Below are 17,984 nucleotides of genomic sequence, written 5' to 3' on the forward strand. Positions count from 1 at the left end.
TTTAGAAGCCGACATATTTCCATGAATGTTTCCGACAAAATTCTCGCATGTGAAGTTCCAAATGTAAGATAAACCATTCCAGTAGTAGTATTAAGTATATCACAACTGATGTATAATGAAATTATACAGAATTAGCCGGTAAAACGGTAAAAACAGCAAGGAATTTAAGAGCAAACCATATAGAGCTGTTGAACGCAGTAAAGCTGGGTAGCCTGTCAGACACTATTGAGTGATAAACTGGCTCTTTTTTCTTCTTTGGTAATAACATACATAAAATGAACTGTAAAGGGTACATGAGCATTTGTCTACATCAATAACCCACTTCTTGTAATGGCCAAAATTAAACTGATTGAATCTTTGCGCAGCATAAAACGTACGACCATTTGGTACAATGGTCTGAAAATCAAGACTATTACTTACTGGCTCTATAGCTTTTAAGTTCGATTCGACAACTATTAGTCGTTATTTTCCCATTAAAGACATTTTCAAGCCCCCCTTTTTTAGGGAAGTTCTTAATTAGTATTTATCCTCAAATGCCATTGAAATTTAACCTTTTCATTTCTTTGGCCTGCAAATGGGACATAGTACCTTTAATGCGTATGTGTATGTGGTTATGCTGCCCAACATATTTCATATATTTTATGTTATGGATATTTGATTGTTTTTTCAGTAGCATGAATAAATATCTTGACTAGAAACAAATTACTGTATGTTTAATTGGATATTTCTAAAATTCTTCAACTTCTGTAACACTCGGTTGTAGTTGAAATCCAAATTACTGTCCTCATGAAAGCATCTGATTTTACAAGTGACAATTCCTAAACCATCATCCTTTATATATCTGTGAACGATAGCCGCTATAGCTTTCAAAAACCTGCATGTGAGATATGAATGTTTGCCATCATACAGTTAACTACCAAATTACTCACACCCCTTGCAAATTTGACATATACCCTTGTTTTGTGTTTGTTTCTTGGTAACTCAATATTAAAAGGTGGACTGGTTCGGTTAGGGCCTTTTTCTGAATACTTTTAGATGTAAGGTTTAATATGTCACATTCTCAATGAACATAAATTTGGGAGAAAACAATTTTTTCAAATATTTATATAATGGTGAGGGTATGAATAATTTAGTTGTAAACTGTAATTATAGAGTGGTGAAGTGTGAAATTACGAACCAGAGCAAAATAACACTGTGTTCCTATAAGAAATCTTTATATTTGAATGGTCATATCTCTGCCAAAACTAAATATTCAATTAGTTTTCAACATTTGGAGATTACTTTTGATGCTCTTTCGGAAAATGAAGTTCAAATTGAGAAATTCTAAAAATACATTTTTATGATGTCACAGCTTTGGTACTCTTACATAATCATGAAGGTTTTTAATAACTATTTAATACCTATTTTTCTTTTGTTTTTCAATTTTTCTCTTGTATCCTAGGATCTGATGAGGACCAGCCGATGATTCGTGGATTCTCAGACGACGTGCCTCTTGTTATTGCCTGAATTACAAAGAAATAACTTGGAAAAAAAGAAGATTTAATCAGGAATTGATTGTTTGATTGAAACGTATAAATCATATGTGTAGAGTATACAGGAAAAGTTTGTTTACACTGCCTGAATAGTCATATCCTACTGGGCCCAGAGCATGGCTTTCTCTGTTGTGATGAGAAGGAATTTGCACTAATGATAGTTATGAAATAAGTGGATTGAGGTATTCCTTTTAAAAAAAAAAAATCTAGAGTGCATTCACCTGGGAGAGTTGACTAATTAGACAGTGTATTTTAAGCTTTCATATTTTTTTCCCTTTTTTGTGAGATACAGATATATATTTCTTGATCTTTTTTAAAATGATAAATCAGTACATTCCTAATTCTCATTCATAGTGAAATAAATATTGTATCATTGTAATTCTTGTTACAGCTTCTTTTTGGTAACGTTTCTTATTTCATTTTGTTTGTTTCATGAAAACGTACTTATTTGTCTGGTACTAGAAGTGCAGTTCTCTGAGTTTCTATTTTTAGCCAAATGGGAAATAAACGTGGTAGTGAGTTATGCGTAGTACCAAAGAGCACTACCGCATATCGTCAAGTACTCTCTAGATAAATGTTTCAGATTCTCTATTTTGTACTGTGTTTAATTGTACTAATATACCATGCAGCGTTTTTCATAAATTTGTGTAGATAAAAGGAGTTTCTAAGGTCATCAAGATGCAGTCTCTGTAAACATAACAGAACAAATTTCGTAAAAATATGACATGTATATAGTTTGTCATTTAAACTACATAGATCAGTGGTGTACTGCATACTCTTTCGTTATCTGTATCATTATCATATTGTGTGTTGTAGACATTTGACAATATGTTCCATTATCAGATGGACTTGTGTCCTTTAAGCTCCAACTATTATCAAAGTAGTGCCCTTTTGCCTTCATATCTTAACCATTTTCATGCCTTGTAGTTGGATGAGGGTAAAAAAGACACACCTGTATATTTAATCAGACTCTTGTGTAATTTAGAAAAGTTTGTGCCATTATTCATTTCATTTTTTTCTGCAGCGTCTAGTATGTACATAATGAACGGTCCAAGAACATTTGTTCCTAGTACTCTTGTGTTTCAAAAGAACTGTATTAAACAAAACAGAAGTCCATTGATTAAACAGATTTTGTAAGAGCAGTCAAATTTGGCAGTCATTTTTAACCAAATTTATGAAAGAAGCACTGAATAATGATCACTGGTCAGTTGCTCTACATTATCGCGCATCGTTTAAATCCCAATCATACACATACATGGGGTATATAAAATACATTCCTGTATATTGTCATTGGATGGATACAAAATTGTCAATATATGGGACAACAGAAAAAAATTCTTACAGCTACACAGCTTATTTTCATCGGTAAAATGGGATTGGCATATTTCAGTTATATCAACAATTTCATTTACACAACACAATATTGTTCAAAAATTGAAAACACGTACGTTAATAGACATCCCTGTGTTTGGAAGCTAAAGATGTATAGGATACTTCTATATAGATAAACAATCAAAAGTACTACCTTGTGTGGAATGTTAATAGATTTCTTGTCTTTGTTAATTTTTGTTTTGACTTTGAAGTGTAATTGCGTTGTCTTTATTGTGTTATTCATGTTATTTTGGTTGTTATACTTTATATTTCATGTTATTGTTTGTTTTGAGATACATTTTTTTTCTTCATGATTTATGTAAATACGTGTATGTACACAGATTTTTTTATAAAAAAGTGAGATTTTTCATTTGATTGATATATGATGATAAGAAAAACAATAATGTGTTTTGGTGGGAATTATAATTACCCAGAAAGTGAGCAAGTTGTACTGCTAAGCTCAAGATCAGTATGATATCTTTAAGAGAGAAGTATCTCTGAATTCACATAGAATTGTAAAAAATCTTGAAAGAGTGGTTTATGTTAAAGCAATAATTTCATGTTGGGTTAGATCAAGCAATCAATAAAGACCATCGTACACTGTAGAGATACAGGCTCATCGAATCCACTAATATGTAATCAGAGAGTAAGATTCGACACTATGGCTTACATTTGAAAAACAAAAAAATTACAGAGAGCTTATCCAAAAATTATGAAGTGCGCTTATACATGTAATATGGGTTTGACTTTGACAAAGATACAGAGGGAATTTTTTTTTTTTTTAAAGTTGGTGGAATTGGAATGAAAAGAGCTAAAAGTGTTAAATTTATGGATGGATCATATTTCAAAATGGCAATATCATTATTTTCTGTTCTTCATTGAATTGTCTTTGCAGTTGGAAAATTGCCATGAAGATACATGTACATGTATAAAACAAAAAAAAATTGAAAAAATATCTTCAATTTAAGTTCTAGCAAATATGGGGCCCGAGTCAAAATTGAAATGCTGCAGAATCCATTAATATTGGCTGCCTCTATATCATGAAAAAAACCCTCCATAAATCATCAAAAATGGGGCATCATTGTAAAGGAAAATTAGCAAGCTTTCAAATGATACCAGTTTCAAGTTTTATAACAAGAGGTAAATCAATGCTCAAACTTGAATGTGATAACTAATGTTTTGAAGAGTTTATAAGGCTGAAAGATCCAACAGTTTTCATTGATTGAGAAAGATATGCATTTAATGCAAGATGCAGTACTGCCAAATACTAATCAGGAAGAAAATGCCATGACTAACTTCTCCTAATATGGGTGTCGTTCCATTGATCAATAAGAAGAATAGTAAATGTAATTGAAGTTGATTTCTGTGTATGATATCCGAACGATTATTGAACGATATACATTTACATCCGTTTTGAAATAAATTTTCTCAAATCAATGTTGTTTCGTTTGACGCACTAAGGCATAGTTTGGTTTTCATATACTTAAACAAGATGTACATTTTATTCCTAATTTGCCTACTTTATCATACAGCTTTATATATTTTTGTAGTTGTCACGCATCATATTTTCTTATCCTATATATTTCCATGCAGGTTTTCAACTTGGAATTTTGTACTCGAAAATAATCCATAATTATCATTTTATGTTAGTTAGATGGTCCCAAGAAAAAGAGGCAGGAGATGACAAAGGAAGTTTGAGAATAAATAGAGATGGGTTGATTGAAAATATTTTGTTTAAAGAAAAATTATGAAAAACATTCATCCAATATTTCATCTCTCTCCGAGTATTGTTTCCACGAATCTTTTGATCATTAATCGTAATTTCATGTGGTTTGAAAATGCCTTCCATAATTACATCCTACCTTCTTCACCGTACATGCATGTACCTGCATGCATTAGAATATATCTATCTCTCATATATTTCAGTATGCCATGCTGTAGATGTCTTGTAAGATATGTTTTTTAACATCAACTCTAGAAAATAAAGTTATTCTTCAATCAACACGAAAAGAAATGCTTACAAACTTATCAACAGTTTTTCATGTTTTTTTGGTCGTCTTTGATATGATTTGGCACTTGCTCTTCAAGTACATTTTCTTGTAGAACAGATTTATTCATGTATTTGATAATAGTGATGATACAGAAAATATGTGAGACAGGTCTTTCGTAGTACTGCATATTCAAGATAAAATATGTCTATTAATTGTGTTTTATTGTTATTAGTGGTGATGAGATTAATACTATGATCGTTGCAGAGATATTTGTCTAGCTATTTTTGCGGTAAAGGTACTCTATTCCACTCGCTACTCATTTGAAATTTAGGGATTTATCTTTTCTATATTATTGCTTACATGATGGATGAAATAAACAGATTATTGCTTGTACTCTTATCTAACGGATATCCATTGCGTTTCTGTGTACATGTGTGGGTGTGCGTGCGTGTGCGTATGTGTGTGCGATTGTGTGTGCGTGCGTGTGTGTGTGTATATATATATATATATATCTGTGTGGTGGTGGGATTGTGTGTGCTTCGGAAATGTATTAGGAAGAGATTTATGCAGATGGGGAATTGAGACTGGGCTGATGTGTGTGTGAGGGTGTGCGTGTGTGTCGGGGGAGGTTCAGAATATCGAATTGGGCATTTCTTACTTGCCACTTTATCTCTGCAGAAAAAAGGGAACTAGTTTCCGATATCCCAATCCATACATTTTGTTTTCTATCTATTTGTTTTCAATGGTATTTATTTGAAAACAAATATACACATGGCAGCCCAGAGGCTAAATTGCATGGAGTTTACAAAGTAAAATGACAAACAAAATCTTGCTCATCTATTATACATCGTTGTCGTGATGAGCATAGCACAATAATTGATGCCCTTAATGTGTTCAGTAAAGTAGCCTGACTTCTTCTCAATTACTACGCCACCTATCGTTTTCATTTCGTTAGTGTATTTACTCTTTGTAGTCTAGGAATAGTGAAATAAATACGTTGCTTCCTGTTTTTTTTTATTGGAACTTTTCAATTAAGTGAATAAAAACCACGATAAATGTTGGTATCTTACGCGCTAAATATAAGTTGCTACATTGAAATCAAAAGCCTATGGAAAACTTGTATAATGAATATTTGTTGATACCTTCCAATTTTAGGAAATTTCGTCACAATGTCTGAAGAGAGCGAGCGCCCCTTTTGTTTAATCATTTATAACATAATTATTTTCATTTGAAATCGATGCTTTGGTGAAGTTTATGAAACTAAACCGTGGCAGAAGGAAATATAATAATGCAAGCATCCATCATGATATTTGTTTCACTTTCAACGTAAAAACAGCACTTCGCCTTCGAATCCTGCAATATATCGTAAATCTCGTTAAAAACATCGTCTTGCTCCCTTCATACTGTTTGCCTGCTTTCATCAGGAATTCTCTGCCATATCCTTGCTTTCATAATCATAGAGTACATTATTGGATAGAGTTGTAAAATAGTATTTCTTTGATTGGAAAGATATGATGACTGAATGATGATCTTGATTTGCGCAGAAGTTTTTCTTTTTCTTGCAGTTACCAATTCCCACGCTGGTAAGTTTGATGTTATGTTTTTATTGTAAGTGTAGGTGTACTTACCCTAGATAAGACTTTGAGAGGTGTATTGAACGTAATGAATGCCACAAAAATTGAAAGTAATATATTGATTGATACATAGTCCTTGGATCATAATTTTCAAACGCTCTATATGTCATATTCTGTCCTACTCTTTTGATTAAATGAAGGTTGTACATAAATAAGAAAGAAATTAGGTTCTGGTCTTTTAACAATAGACTTCGCCTTAATGAACAAAAATCTGAAATGATCCACATTACCTCCAAATTCAGAAACACCGATTCTTTCCCTGACTCGGTTACCGGAGAATGTTAACTAAATGGTAGTGAATACGTCCGAGACCTTGGTGTTTTAATCGACAAAAATCTTACAATTCAGCAGCATATTAAAAACGTCTGTAAATCTGCATCTTTTGGAATCCTTAAAATTAGGAAAATTAGGAAACTACTTCACCGACCCACAACTGCAAAATTTACCCATGCCTTTGTATCCTCCCACCTTGATTATTGTAATTCAATTTTTTCTGGCCTTCCTCATTCATATCTACTTCCACTTCAAACAATTCAGAATACTGCTGCAAGGCTTGTTACGCTCTCGAGAAAATTTGAGCACATAACCCCAATATTGCGTTCTCTTCATTGGCTTCCCATACACCAACGTATAACATTTAAAGTTCTTCTTATGACATACGAAATTCTCCATGGCCAAGCCCCTAAACATCTTTCAGATTTGATTTCCTTACGTTCTTCTAGTTATTTAAGACCTCTTCGATCATCATCAACCTTGCAGTTAACCCTTGGACCTCGTTCTGTTACAAAATATGGCGATCGAGCTTTTTCAGTAATTGCCCCTATCCTTTGGAATATGACCAGCGCATATTCATAATACTCATTCCCTTGACCAGTTTAAGTCCTTGCTGAAAACGCACCTATTTAATTCAGGAATGATATTCTACAGTTGTGAGTCGTTCAAAGGAGGTGCACACCATCTTATTCCTTGTTTGATCTTATGTTTGACCTTATGTTTGATCTCATTTTAATTTTTATAATTATATATATGCATGATTTATTGAATAAATTATATTATTATAAGTTTTGGTTGGTAATCTTAGTCAGACCATGGTGCGCTTAGAAACATCCGTATTAATCGCCTAATAAATGTGGTGTATTGTTATTATTATTATTGAATCGCTACGATGTTATAACAATTCAGATCATCGGTAACAAACCGGGTCGTAAAGCTAAATTATACAAGGAATTGTACAAACTCAGATCTTTATCGTACATCTCATTTATTAAGGCATTGCTTTGTATTGCAAACACTTGTTACAGACTATTCAGGGCGATTAATTAATATACTGTGAATGTTGGGTTATTGTCATTCATCGTTAATGTGTTTAACAGTAAATGTATTTGGACAGTGAGAAAGCTACAGGGGAAGGGCACCCCCTTCATCCAATAGTGAATATCAATCGAAAGAAAGAAAAACAGTGAGATAAAAGAGAAGAGAAAGAAAGAAGGGGAAAAGGACAAGAAAAGAAGACGACTGAAACATCATCAGCACCTCAGTAGTCTCGAAAATATATTCGCATTTTTTTCATTTGCCGAGTAAGGCCGGCGCCCTGTCCCCCATTGGTCAAGGACTCCTTAAGTGGGTCGGCTCACTCGACGCCACTGTATTTGCTGCATGCTATTTGCAATTGCCTGGGTTTCCTTCCCTTGAATTAAGTTTAATTTCACCCATATAGGATACCATGCATTTGAAGTCTCGATTCGTACGGGCAACTCTTTACCAGTCATAGGGGAAGATTTCACACTGGTCTGTTCCTTCACGCCACAAATCAGGAATCGACTTGTAATTTGGGAAAGAAGTGGTGGTCTTAATACACTAGCCTCTCACGACTGTCAGGAATATCTTTCATGTAGCTTTACTATTCTTGGCCAAGCGAAATACAGCTTGTCAGCAGACTATTACAGTGTGAATCTAACAATAAAACAACTTGGCAAAAATGATGGAGACTTTTACCAATGCACTGTAAGTGTTACAGATGGGCCAGCGAATACAGGATCAGCTGGCATGCAAGTGACGCCATTACCTGCAGGTAAATAAATAGTATTCACATCCCGAATTTAGTATTGAAAAATAAAGCTCTTCGATAGTCTTGCAGAAACAGAGCTTAAATGGAAGTTGTTGATACAAGTAATGTTTAGCATATTGCTTTTTGTTAAAATGTCTTTTTAATCTCATTTGCTATTTTATTTGGAATTATGATTATGTTCTACTCCAAAAGTCTCTAAATTATATTCGGCAACAAACTAACTTATAATCACACCAAATATTGTTTGTGAAGGGATGAAGTGTGTATTTTTAAGTAGCAAACCTAAAAGACGATGGTAAGCGCAATTAGTAATTCAATTACATGGAGGTAGACTATCAGAGTGGAAAAGTACAATTTGAACTGAGTTTCATTCATCGTGACTGTTCCCTCTTTTGACATCAGTTGCGCCCTATTGGATCTTTATCAAGGAAAAGAGATCGACCGGTTATTATTACCCTAACAACGCGAATATAACAGTATATGCTGGTGAGCCGTATAACTTCACATGTGCAGCAGACTCGGCAAGACCTCCTGTAGTAATGGAATGGCGTATACGAGATGACGTAACCGTCGTTCTTCAGGATCAGTCTGATGTCGTACGAGACAGCATCTATTTCTCTCGGAAGGATGTTACAATCACGCCCTCTAGGAATGATCAAGGAAAGAGTCTACGCTGTGTGGCATCACATCCACAGCTACAAAATAATTTGCAACGCTCAGTTCAACTGAATGTTCAAGGTAAGATATGCATGCCAAGTACAACAAATATTCATTTTTTCCCTTCAAAACCTCGAAGTGGAAACAATTTAATCACGGAGGTGCTGATGTCAGTTAAGTGAGCCGACCTTACCCTATACCCTCATACCAAAGAGGATTGATCATGGGAAACCTCTTCTCTGTCAGGCAGTTCAATCTACAACACACACTATGCGGTCAGTGAATGATAGTATATGGTCCTGAACATATCATGTGAGTATTAACTTTTCAGTAAAAACTTTTGAAAGGATATTATAATAGAGATTTTCTTAAAATTGCATAGGATATTGGTCTATGCGCTCATCAACGATTCCCGAGAATCTTCGACTCCTATTTTCTCCTTTTGATTCTACACATTTCAACAACAAAAATTTAACGAAAAAATTATGGAAATACTACACATGTCCCCTGTGGGTTGCCGTCTTCCCATCTTACAAACAACGACCAGTCAAAGTAAGGCCATGTAAACAAATATACATGTTTAGCGTCCCCGCCCGCTTCCTTTTTTGGGACCGCCTCCTATATTTTTTTTGAATTTTTTTTGAATTTTTTTTGATTTATTTATTTATTTTTTTTGTTTAAGAAAAAAAACATGTAAAACACTGCTAAAATGGTTTTATTTCTGATTTAAAAAAATAAAAAAAAATGTCGGCGGCCATTTTAAAAAATAGCCCGACTGTCAGGGAAAATGTACCGAGCGGCCATTTTGAGCGGCCATTTTGAAAGGAAAAAAAAAAGAAAAAAAAGGGCCTCCTCCTTCCTATTTTTCGAAAAAAACAGGACGCTGAACATGTTTTTTTTACTTTTATTTGGCCTAATAGGCTATACTTTTATGTTCATCTTTTCCCCCCGCATGTCATTGACAAGACAAAATAGTCTCCTTCAGTCTCACCCCAAATAGACCTAGTTCATCCCTATCCATCCACATCCCATATACATTCCTCGCTTTTTATCACCTCTTACTAAAACCAATTTTCAATGCTTTTTTTCTATAATCTAGACGACCCAGTTGTGTTCGTTTCTTCTCGACGACTTTCATCAAAAGGAAAAATTACTGGGCTCGTGTTGACATGTAACTCAGACGCCAATCCTCCTGCTTTTATCTTCCAATGGTTCTCTAACGGCACAAAGTTGTTTAACAATACCCGTAACATAACCCTCTCCGAGACTATAACCGAAGGGGAAACGCTGACTTCAAGCGAAGTGGCGATTCGAAACCCCCTGGCTGAATTTCCTTGTGATTACAAATGCATTGCTGTTTCAAGCTTTGGTTCTAGTAGTGCAGTTTTCAACTCCACATTTGTTGGTGAGTGGAAGAGTGTTTTCATTGTATTTATATATGTTGATGACGCCAACCCATCTTTCATGAATAGGTATTACTGTCAACTTATCTAATAAGTTCGAACAGGCATATAGACCCTCAGCAGTCGAAATGCGGGCCAGTGTATCTGAAGGAGAATGCATGGTCTACAGCGCTTTATAGGCCCTGACCGTCAGATACTGGAAGAGTTTATTTAATCGCAATGCCTAATTCCGGCCTTTGGGTGTTGATCCGATTTTTGTGACCTCAGAGAGGGGACTGTGTAGTTAACCAGCTCATTTTCTAGATGAGCTATTCGAATACTTCCTCTCAGACGAGAATTAGGGGGCATAAAGCGCCTCCCCACTTCCATCTGACAAGGGGAGTTGGAATTGGTAAAAGCAAAATAAGAAAACAGAAATAAAATGATGAGGTATGATTTTGTTGTTATTTCCCACCCCTTCCTGGGGTCTTATTGGAATGTAGTAGCTAATTATTTTCACCTTAATAAAGTTTGCAATCACATAAACATTTAACGCCACTGCGAGTTTGAACTATTCCAGTGAGTATATAAACGCAAGTTTTCATGTTTGAACATTTCATTACATCGTTATTTCTATTTGGAACATGAATTATTGAATACAAGACAATCTAAAAATCCACATGCAGCTTCCCATTTTAACCATTAGACATTTTAACAATATTGATGATGTTGTCTCCGATGCTTTTTCAGTACCCTTTGTGGTCCCGCAAGGGTCTCGGCTCGGTCCTCAATAATATCCTCTCTTTTATCCACAATATATGCCATATCATGCCACTGCCATGCAGGGGAAACACATATTTGTGTGTACTTGCTCCAGACGGAAGCATTTCGACAACATAAGCATGTGTTGATTATATTTGTGGGTGGATACTGTAAAACAAACTCATGCTTAATGACATCAAAACCGAATTGTTGCTTATTAGAACGTTTACACAATATTATCAAAACTTAGTGTCTGCGCTTTAAAAATAAAGCTTATTACATAATATATAATTTAAAATCCATTTTCACCGCCTACAGTTATCCCAGATCCACCTTCTTGGTTCTTCGTCGACCAAAACCAGACGACATCTTCAACTCTCTTTGTTGCCTGGCAACCAGGATTCGGTGGCGGGTTGCAACAAACGTTCAATCTGCAATACTGTCCACACGACACGCAAGAAGAGGGGTGTGGTGTGGTCACAAACTTGACGGGAACCTCCCACACATTGGTGGGACTGGTGCCATTCACATGGTACCGGATGACTCTTTGGGCTGTGAACATCGCGGGGAATAGTAGCACAGTGACAACAATAGCTTCGACAACTCGTAAGTTTCTGAATAACGAGAATTTCTACATTTCTTGACGTTTGAATGTAATTATCCTCACTAGCTAAATAAAAACACATGTCTCGTTATACTGAACGCATTATTTTCTACTTCATTTGCTTTTATGAATGCATACGCATCCATTTATAGTAGTTTTAGGTTTTCTTGGGTTCTAGATGGTTAATATTTGCTCATCCACGAAAAAACAATTAGCATTAACTGTTATTAAACGTCTTCTTCTTTAGGTACACTTTATGTTATTCATGCATATCTTTTTTTTTCTCTCTCTTTTGTCTAGAAAGTTTTCTCTGGCATTTTTTAAGAAAGGGGACAGAATTTGTTAATATATCTCTTTATATAAAGTTAAGTCTTCAGTATAACCTTACTGCCTCACCCCCTAGATAAGAACGTCTTTTTCTAATAAATACACATTACATCTTATTCGAAACTGTAATTTTATGACCTCAACTATACAGAATGCATCGAAGTTTTATCATAGGAAGTAGAATTATTGTATAATTTTATTGTCATAATTGTTTTAATCATTCATATGCCCACTGATTCAGTTATAGGTGTTTATTCATTTTGTAATGCTGCAATTATTGGTAATGGTCGGACAAAATAATAGTAACACATAAAATCTAAGGCTTATGACAGTGTTGCACTATAATCAAAGTGTCATTTTCATCCCCAGCCCGTTCAATCTATACTATACTTGATACTTAATACTTCAAGTGTATAACTTTACAGAGTTATTTAAAACCATTTATTTTATTTGAAAATGAAACACTACATACAGCAACCCTGTGAGAATTAAAACCACTTATCAAACGCCACTGAATAATAGCTTTTTTTCTTTTCTTTCTTATTCATGCTTCCTTGTTTGGGTCTTGTACAGCATTGCAACCCGAGAGCTATGGTAAGGACCAACAATTTATCGTCAAGAAATCCCTTTCGTTTTCTTCTGTGTTTGGTTATTTGTATGAGGAAATTCGTTTTAATCCATTTGTTTTATTCATTAACTACTTGTGGGATGTAACACCCTGATCAGTACGATGAATGAATAGCTAGTTCTGACATGTTTAACTTAAGTTTGACAGAGCATAAATATGTAGAGGGATACAAAAACGGAGCAAACAGAACAACAATTTTCTTTTGTTTAGCTTAAATCTTGTATGTCTACAGTAATTGAAAGACTATGTGTTTATGAATCTAATTAAACGAATCTTAGAGAATGCGTACCACATTAAATTATGATGTTGATTATAAAACTTTCACACTCTCTGTCTCTCTATGTTTAGCTTAAATCTTGTATGTCTACAGTAATTGAAAGACTATGTGTTTATGAATCTAATTAAACGAATCTTAGAGAATGCGTACCACATTAAATTATGATGTGGATTATAAAACTTTCACACTCTCTGTCTCTCTTTCTATGTTTAGCTTAAATCTTGTATGTCTACAGTAATTGAAAGACTATGTGTTTATGAATCTAATTAAACGAATCTTAGAGAATGCGTACCACATTAAATTATGATGTGGATTATAAAACTTTCACACTCTCTGTCTCTCTTTCTATGAACAAAATTGTAATGACACTGTAATAATTCCCTGTGTTTTTGTTTCTTTGTTTCGTCTTATAGGCATAACGACCATATGGGACCAACAGAAACATATCTTAACATTTCCAAAGGCAAACCAATCCCTGGTAGAAATATGCGTCATCATACAAAGGAGATACAGTGGGCCAGACTGTGCCTCTGTAAATAGATCAGAGTGCGTTGAACCCGGCGCAGAGGTCAGCATTGATCCGGATGATGACCCAGTTTTGGTGACCTTTGGCAGGAAACTGTGCAGTAAACCAGCCGATTTAACAGGTTAAACTATTGAGTGTTTTTAATTTAATAATCATTCATAAGCAAAGTAATATTATAATAACAATGACTACTATGACGCCGAGGGGTGATAGCACGATCATGTAACCTCCCCGAGAGCCTATAAAAACAACTATGCCTCGAATATTAAAGCAGTCTTTATAACTTTTATATACCGAAAAGGGTCATAGAATACATGTGCGACTTACCAATCATGGTAACCAAGTTTGTTTACGCTATCGAGACTTAACAGGGTGTATGATCGCGCACCACTAGAGTTTGTGTGCTAAAATCCTTCCCATTGAGTTTGCACGCATATACGTAGATTCCAAAACCGGTCAAATAGTCTTTTAAAAAGTGCCCTAGGGCTTTTTTCAAAAGACTATTGACCGTTTTTTTTGTGTGAATATTACGGGAATGGCTAAAATCCCGACTCCAATTTTGACCAATCAGATGGCTGGATTTCTAAAGTGAGGTATATAATTCTAGATAACCTCCAGGCATTTACTATCGATTTCCATTACTAGCGAATGCTCTCAAGATCTTGATGAAAGGAGAGACCTGAAGTGGCAAGAAAAACAAATCAGAAGTACCCAGATTCAATGGAATCATAATCATAGCATGCTCCCTTAATTTTATAGGCTACTATGTAAAATGCATATTGAAATATAAAGCCGTTATAACCTAGATGTTATCAACGTAAAGAACGAGAAATGATCGAGCATGAGACAAAAATAGTTCATGATCAGCTGTGAGTAAGTGCGTGGGTAAGTGAACTTTTGTATTTAGTTTCACATGTTGCATGCGTGGGTATGTTTATATTTCCATGTGTTGGGTGTATTTACGTTTCAGAGTGGATAAAATTGCAGGTGTCGGTGGATCACGTGTGGTTTTTCTGGTAATAGTCATTTTTCACCTTGCCAAACATCATAACAAATTATACATGGCTTCGCAAAACACTTTTTTAAACACAGGGGATATAGGGATGTGAACGAAACATTCAAACATAAAACCATGGATATAACTAAACTTTGCCATTATTATTAAACCAATCTCCTACAACATTGTTTAAAAAAGCAATATCCACAACATTCTAGTCATGGTTTCGTTTGTCCTAGACCCGCCATCAGTTGAGAAGGAGCCACCAACTGACATGCCTCTTTTCATGGCGATCGCACTTGGAGTGATTGGCTCTGCTGGCTTCATCCTGCTGATTTCACTGGGTTTGATGTACTTCTATGGAGTGTTATGCTGTGTGAAACGAAAGACGGGTATGTCGTAAAGTAGCTGGCCCAAAACATACACATTTAAGATAAATTCCCCATTTCAATATTATAGTATCTTCACTAGGCTTCAATCTTCAACTTTCTTGTTTCAATTTCTTTTCACTTTATACCACCTCTTTATATTTTTTTGTTTTTTGTTGTTGTTTTTGTCTCTCTTTCGTTTTACCGCTGTCTCTTGGCCATAATCGGTACTTTTGTTAACATGATTTTTAAAAATTTAATTTCGTTATTTGCATTTCAAGCAGACAATGGAAACAACACTCAACCAGAAGGCCGAATGGTAAGTCTATCATTTTGCATGAACTACTAATATGCTATTAAAAGAAACAAATATATTTAGATAATCCAAATAGTATTACTTTATTAATCATTGTTTTCTTTAACAAAAAAATACGTGCATATCGGGTATAGCGCAGCTTCGGTATGTCGAAGTAACTTATCTCCGAACTTTGCATCCAAAGCATTCGATAAATAAAATCATGAATTTCAATGACCAACTTAAGTCATAACTAAATTCCACGAATCTAATTGTTCAGATTAGCGCTTTGAAAAGAAACAAGTGAAATTGTGATTTTTGTATATCATTTTTTATTCAAATTTGATAAAAAAAATTACGATCTGTTGCTGTGGTACCTTGAAAAAGTCCGCATGTTAAAATGCACGAAAACTTGCGTTTTGAAGAAAAAAAATACCGCTTGTCCACTTTGCACCAAAAATTCATTGTATATGTATTGAAACTTTGGTGACCAATCTTATAAGGTTCGGTCTACTAAATATGATTTTCACGTTGCTTAAAAGCAAGGAAATCTTGTTTGTATTTTAAAACTTACAATTAAATAATGCTTGGCGGCGAATATTGTTGTTCGCCCCAGGCGCCGTAATCTCCACTGTGTACCAATGTGTTTTTGCTCTGCCTTTGAGTTTTAAGCTACTGGATTATATACCCACTATACATATTCAATCATTCATTTGTTATTTGTTATATACTCATATTTAGATAAGATGCTGAGACACTGTTAAGTGGATATTTGAATATAAAATGCAAACCATTGATAGCCTACATACTCTGAATAATGAAGTGATCATTATGATATTTTGAGATTCACTTGATGTATTTCGCTTTAAAATATTTTTCTAGATGGACCAGGGAATCTATGCTGAAATACAACAGGAAATTGATCCGTCTCAACCTTCCCAATCAACTACAAGCTACTACATGGACTTGCAGCCTATTCCTCGCACCAATTACGCTGACACAACTACAAGCTACTACATGGACTTGAAGCCTATTCCTGGTAGCGACAATGACGACTTCGGCAGTCCTAATGTTACTCCAAAGCAATTTGAGGCTGTGTATGTGAATAAAGACATTACATATGAGAATGCGCTGCATAACGACCCAGACAATCAGGATAATGTTAGTCCTAGTTCTACTGGAAAGTGTTCTAGTGCTGTGTATGTGAATACAGACGAAAAGGCGACTGAAAATGATTTCGGCGATCCTCAACATATCATTACCCTTCCCACAGCTTAAGAAAATAATGCTAAAACAACCACTACATTTATTTAAAAAGGAAACCCATACCGCATATGTCGTCTCTGTGACATATTTCATCCACGATCATAATGAAGTGTGACTAACCGGGTAAATCAAAGTTGGTATGCTAACATAAACAATGCCAAACCAGAAATGATACAAAAATTCCGCTTAATTAGAAATAAAGAGTCCTCTGTCAGAAGAAAAAAAAGGAAAACTTCCATCGTCACAAGATTTCGGTGGATCAAAGTTGGTAAAGGTCTGCATATATATATTTGGGTTTATTTCCGTTGTTTCAAAGGAAGAATTATAATCTTAGATAATTTATCATATCAAGAACATAAAGAACAAACTGTAATTAGAAAACATCTGATGCCCAACTTTATTTCTAATAGTGTACGAATAGGCTTATACATGGAATATGATTCGTGTCATTTTCTCTCAGATACTATTGTCATGATTGTATCTAAATCCTTGTCCTGTTTACTGTTACAGTCTGTTACGTGAATTATTTAACCCGTTTATCCATTTCATTGTATGTAAACGTATGTATATTTATCAAGTAAACATCTAATTCTAAATATTTTCTGGTTTATAACGAAAATATATATTAACTGATTTAACAAAAATACACTGTTAGTATTGAATTATATACCAAAGCAGACTTTAGTAAACTGAAAATGTATGATAAATGTTTGTTATCACTGCATGGAAATCAGTCTTTGCTGTTATTCGCTATATCGTAAAAAAGTTTTGTAAGACACCACTTTTAAATTATCAACACATATGATAAGAATTTATGTCTCTAATGCATGTTTTATCAAAATAATCAAATATTTCTTGAACCGGAATGTAATATGTATGAAACTATTGTATTTTATTTTGCCTAGTAAGATGCCTACGCAATATTGTATCTTAAATCAAATATTACGTCGTTTCATCAGATTTTACATTTAAAATCATGCGTACAGTTTAATTCTATTTCTCCCCTCTCTTTCTTTCTTTCTGATGCTCTCTAATGTAACACATGTAAATCATAAGAAGACAAATGACATTCCAGTTGTGTCCTATGCTGTCTTTTTGCACAAGTATAATATCATAACGTAACCACAATAATATTGTTACCTTTTCCCTATTCTAATTATGTAGGTGTATAGATGTAAGGATAATGCTTGCGTCAGTTCCAGTGCCAGCATTATTAGCTGTTATCATGGGAAAGCACAAGCCATTTCACGTTCGTGCAACTTATTTAACCATAACATGATGCTACGATCCCATTGCTGG

At 34.5% G+C, this 17,984-nt stretch overlaps 2 protein-coding genes across 5 annotated transcripts in view; both read left to right on the forward strand.

Annotated features, from left to right (window-relative positions):
* LOC582560 (sortilin-related receptor) overlaps nucleotides 1-5,293 on the forward strand; it is a 105,828-nt gene extending 100,535 nt beyond the window's left edge. For all 4 annotated transcript variants that reach the window (XM_030977748.1, XM_030977751.1, XM_030977750.1 and 1 more), the window contains one exon: nucleotides 1,442-5,293. In XM_030977748.1, coding sequence (XP_030833608.1) covers nucleotides 1,442-1,506 — 65 coding nt within the window. In that variant the 3' untranslated portion in view covers nucleotides 1,507-5,293. The remainder of the gene's footprint in view (nucleotides 1-1,441) is intronic.
* Nucleotides 5,294-14,406: 9,113 nt separating this feature from the next.
* Nucleotides 14,407-17,212, forward strand: LOC105443302. Its single transcript, XM_030978972.1, has 3 exons — nucleotides 14,407-15,148; nucleotides 15,409-15,443; nucleotides 16,302-17,212. Exons 1-3 carry the CDS (start codon nucleotides 14,977-14,979, stop codon nucleotides 16,695-16,697), a joined length of 603 nt encoding a protein of 200 aa, XP_030834832.1. The 5' UTR covers nucleotides 14,407-14,976; the 3' UTR covers nucleotides 16,698-17,212.
* The last annotated feature ends 772 nt before the right edge of the window (nucleotides 17,213-17,984 follow it).

This window comes from Strongylocentrotus purpuratus, unplaced genomic scaffold (assembly GCF_000002235.5).
Source record: "Strongylocentrotus purpuratus isolate Spur 01 unplaced genomic scaffold, Spur_5.0 spur5_scaffold_1, whole genome shotgun sequence".
NCBI classification, from domain to species: domain Eukaryota; kingdom Metazoa; phylum Echinodermata; class Echinoidea; order Camarodonta; family Strongylocentrotidae; genus Strongylocentrotus; species Strongylocentrotus purpuratus.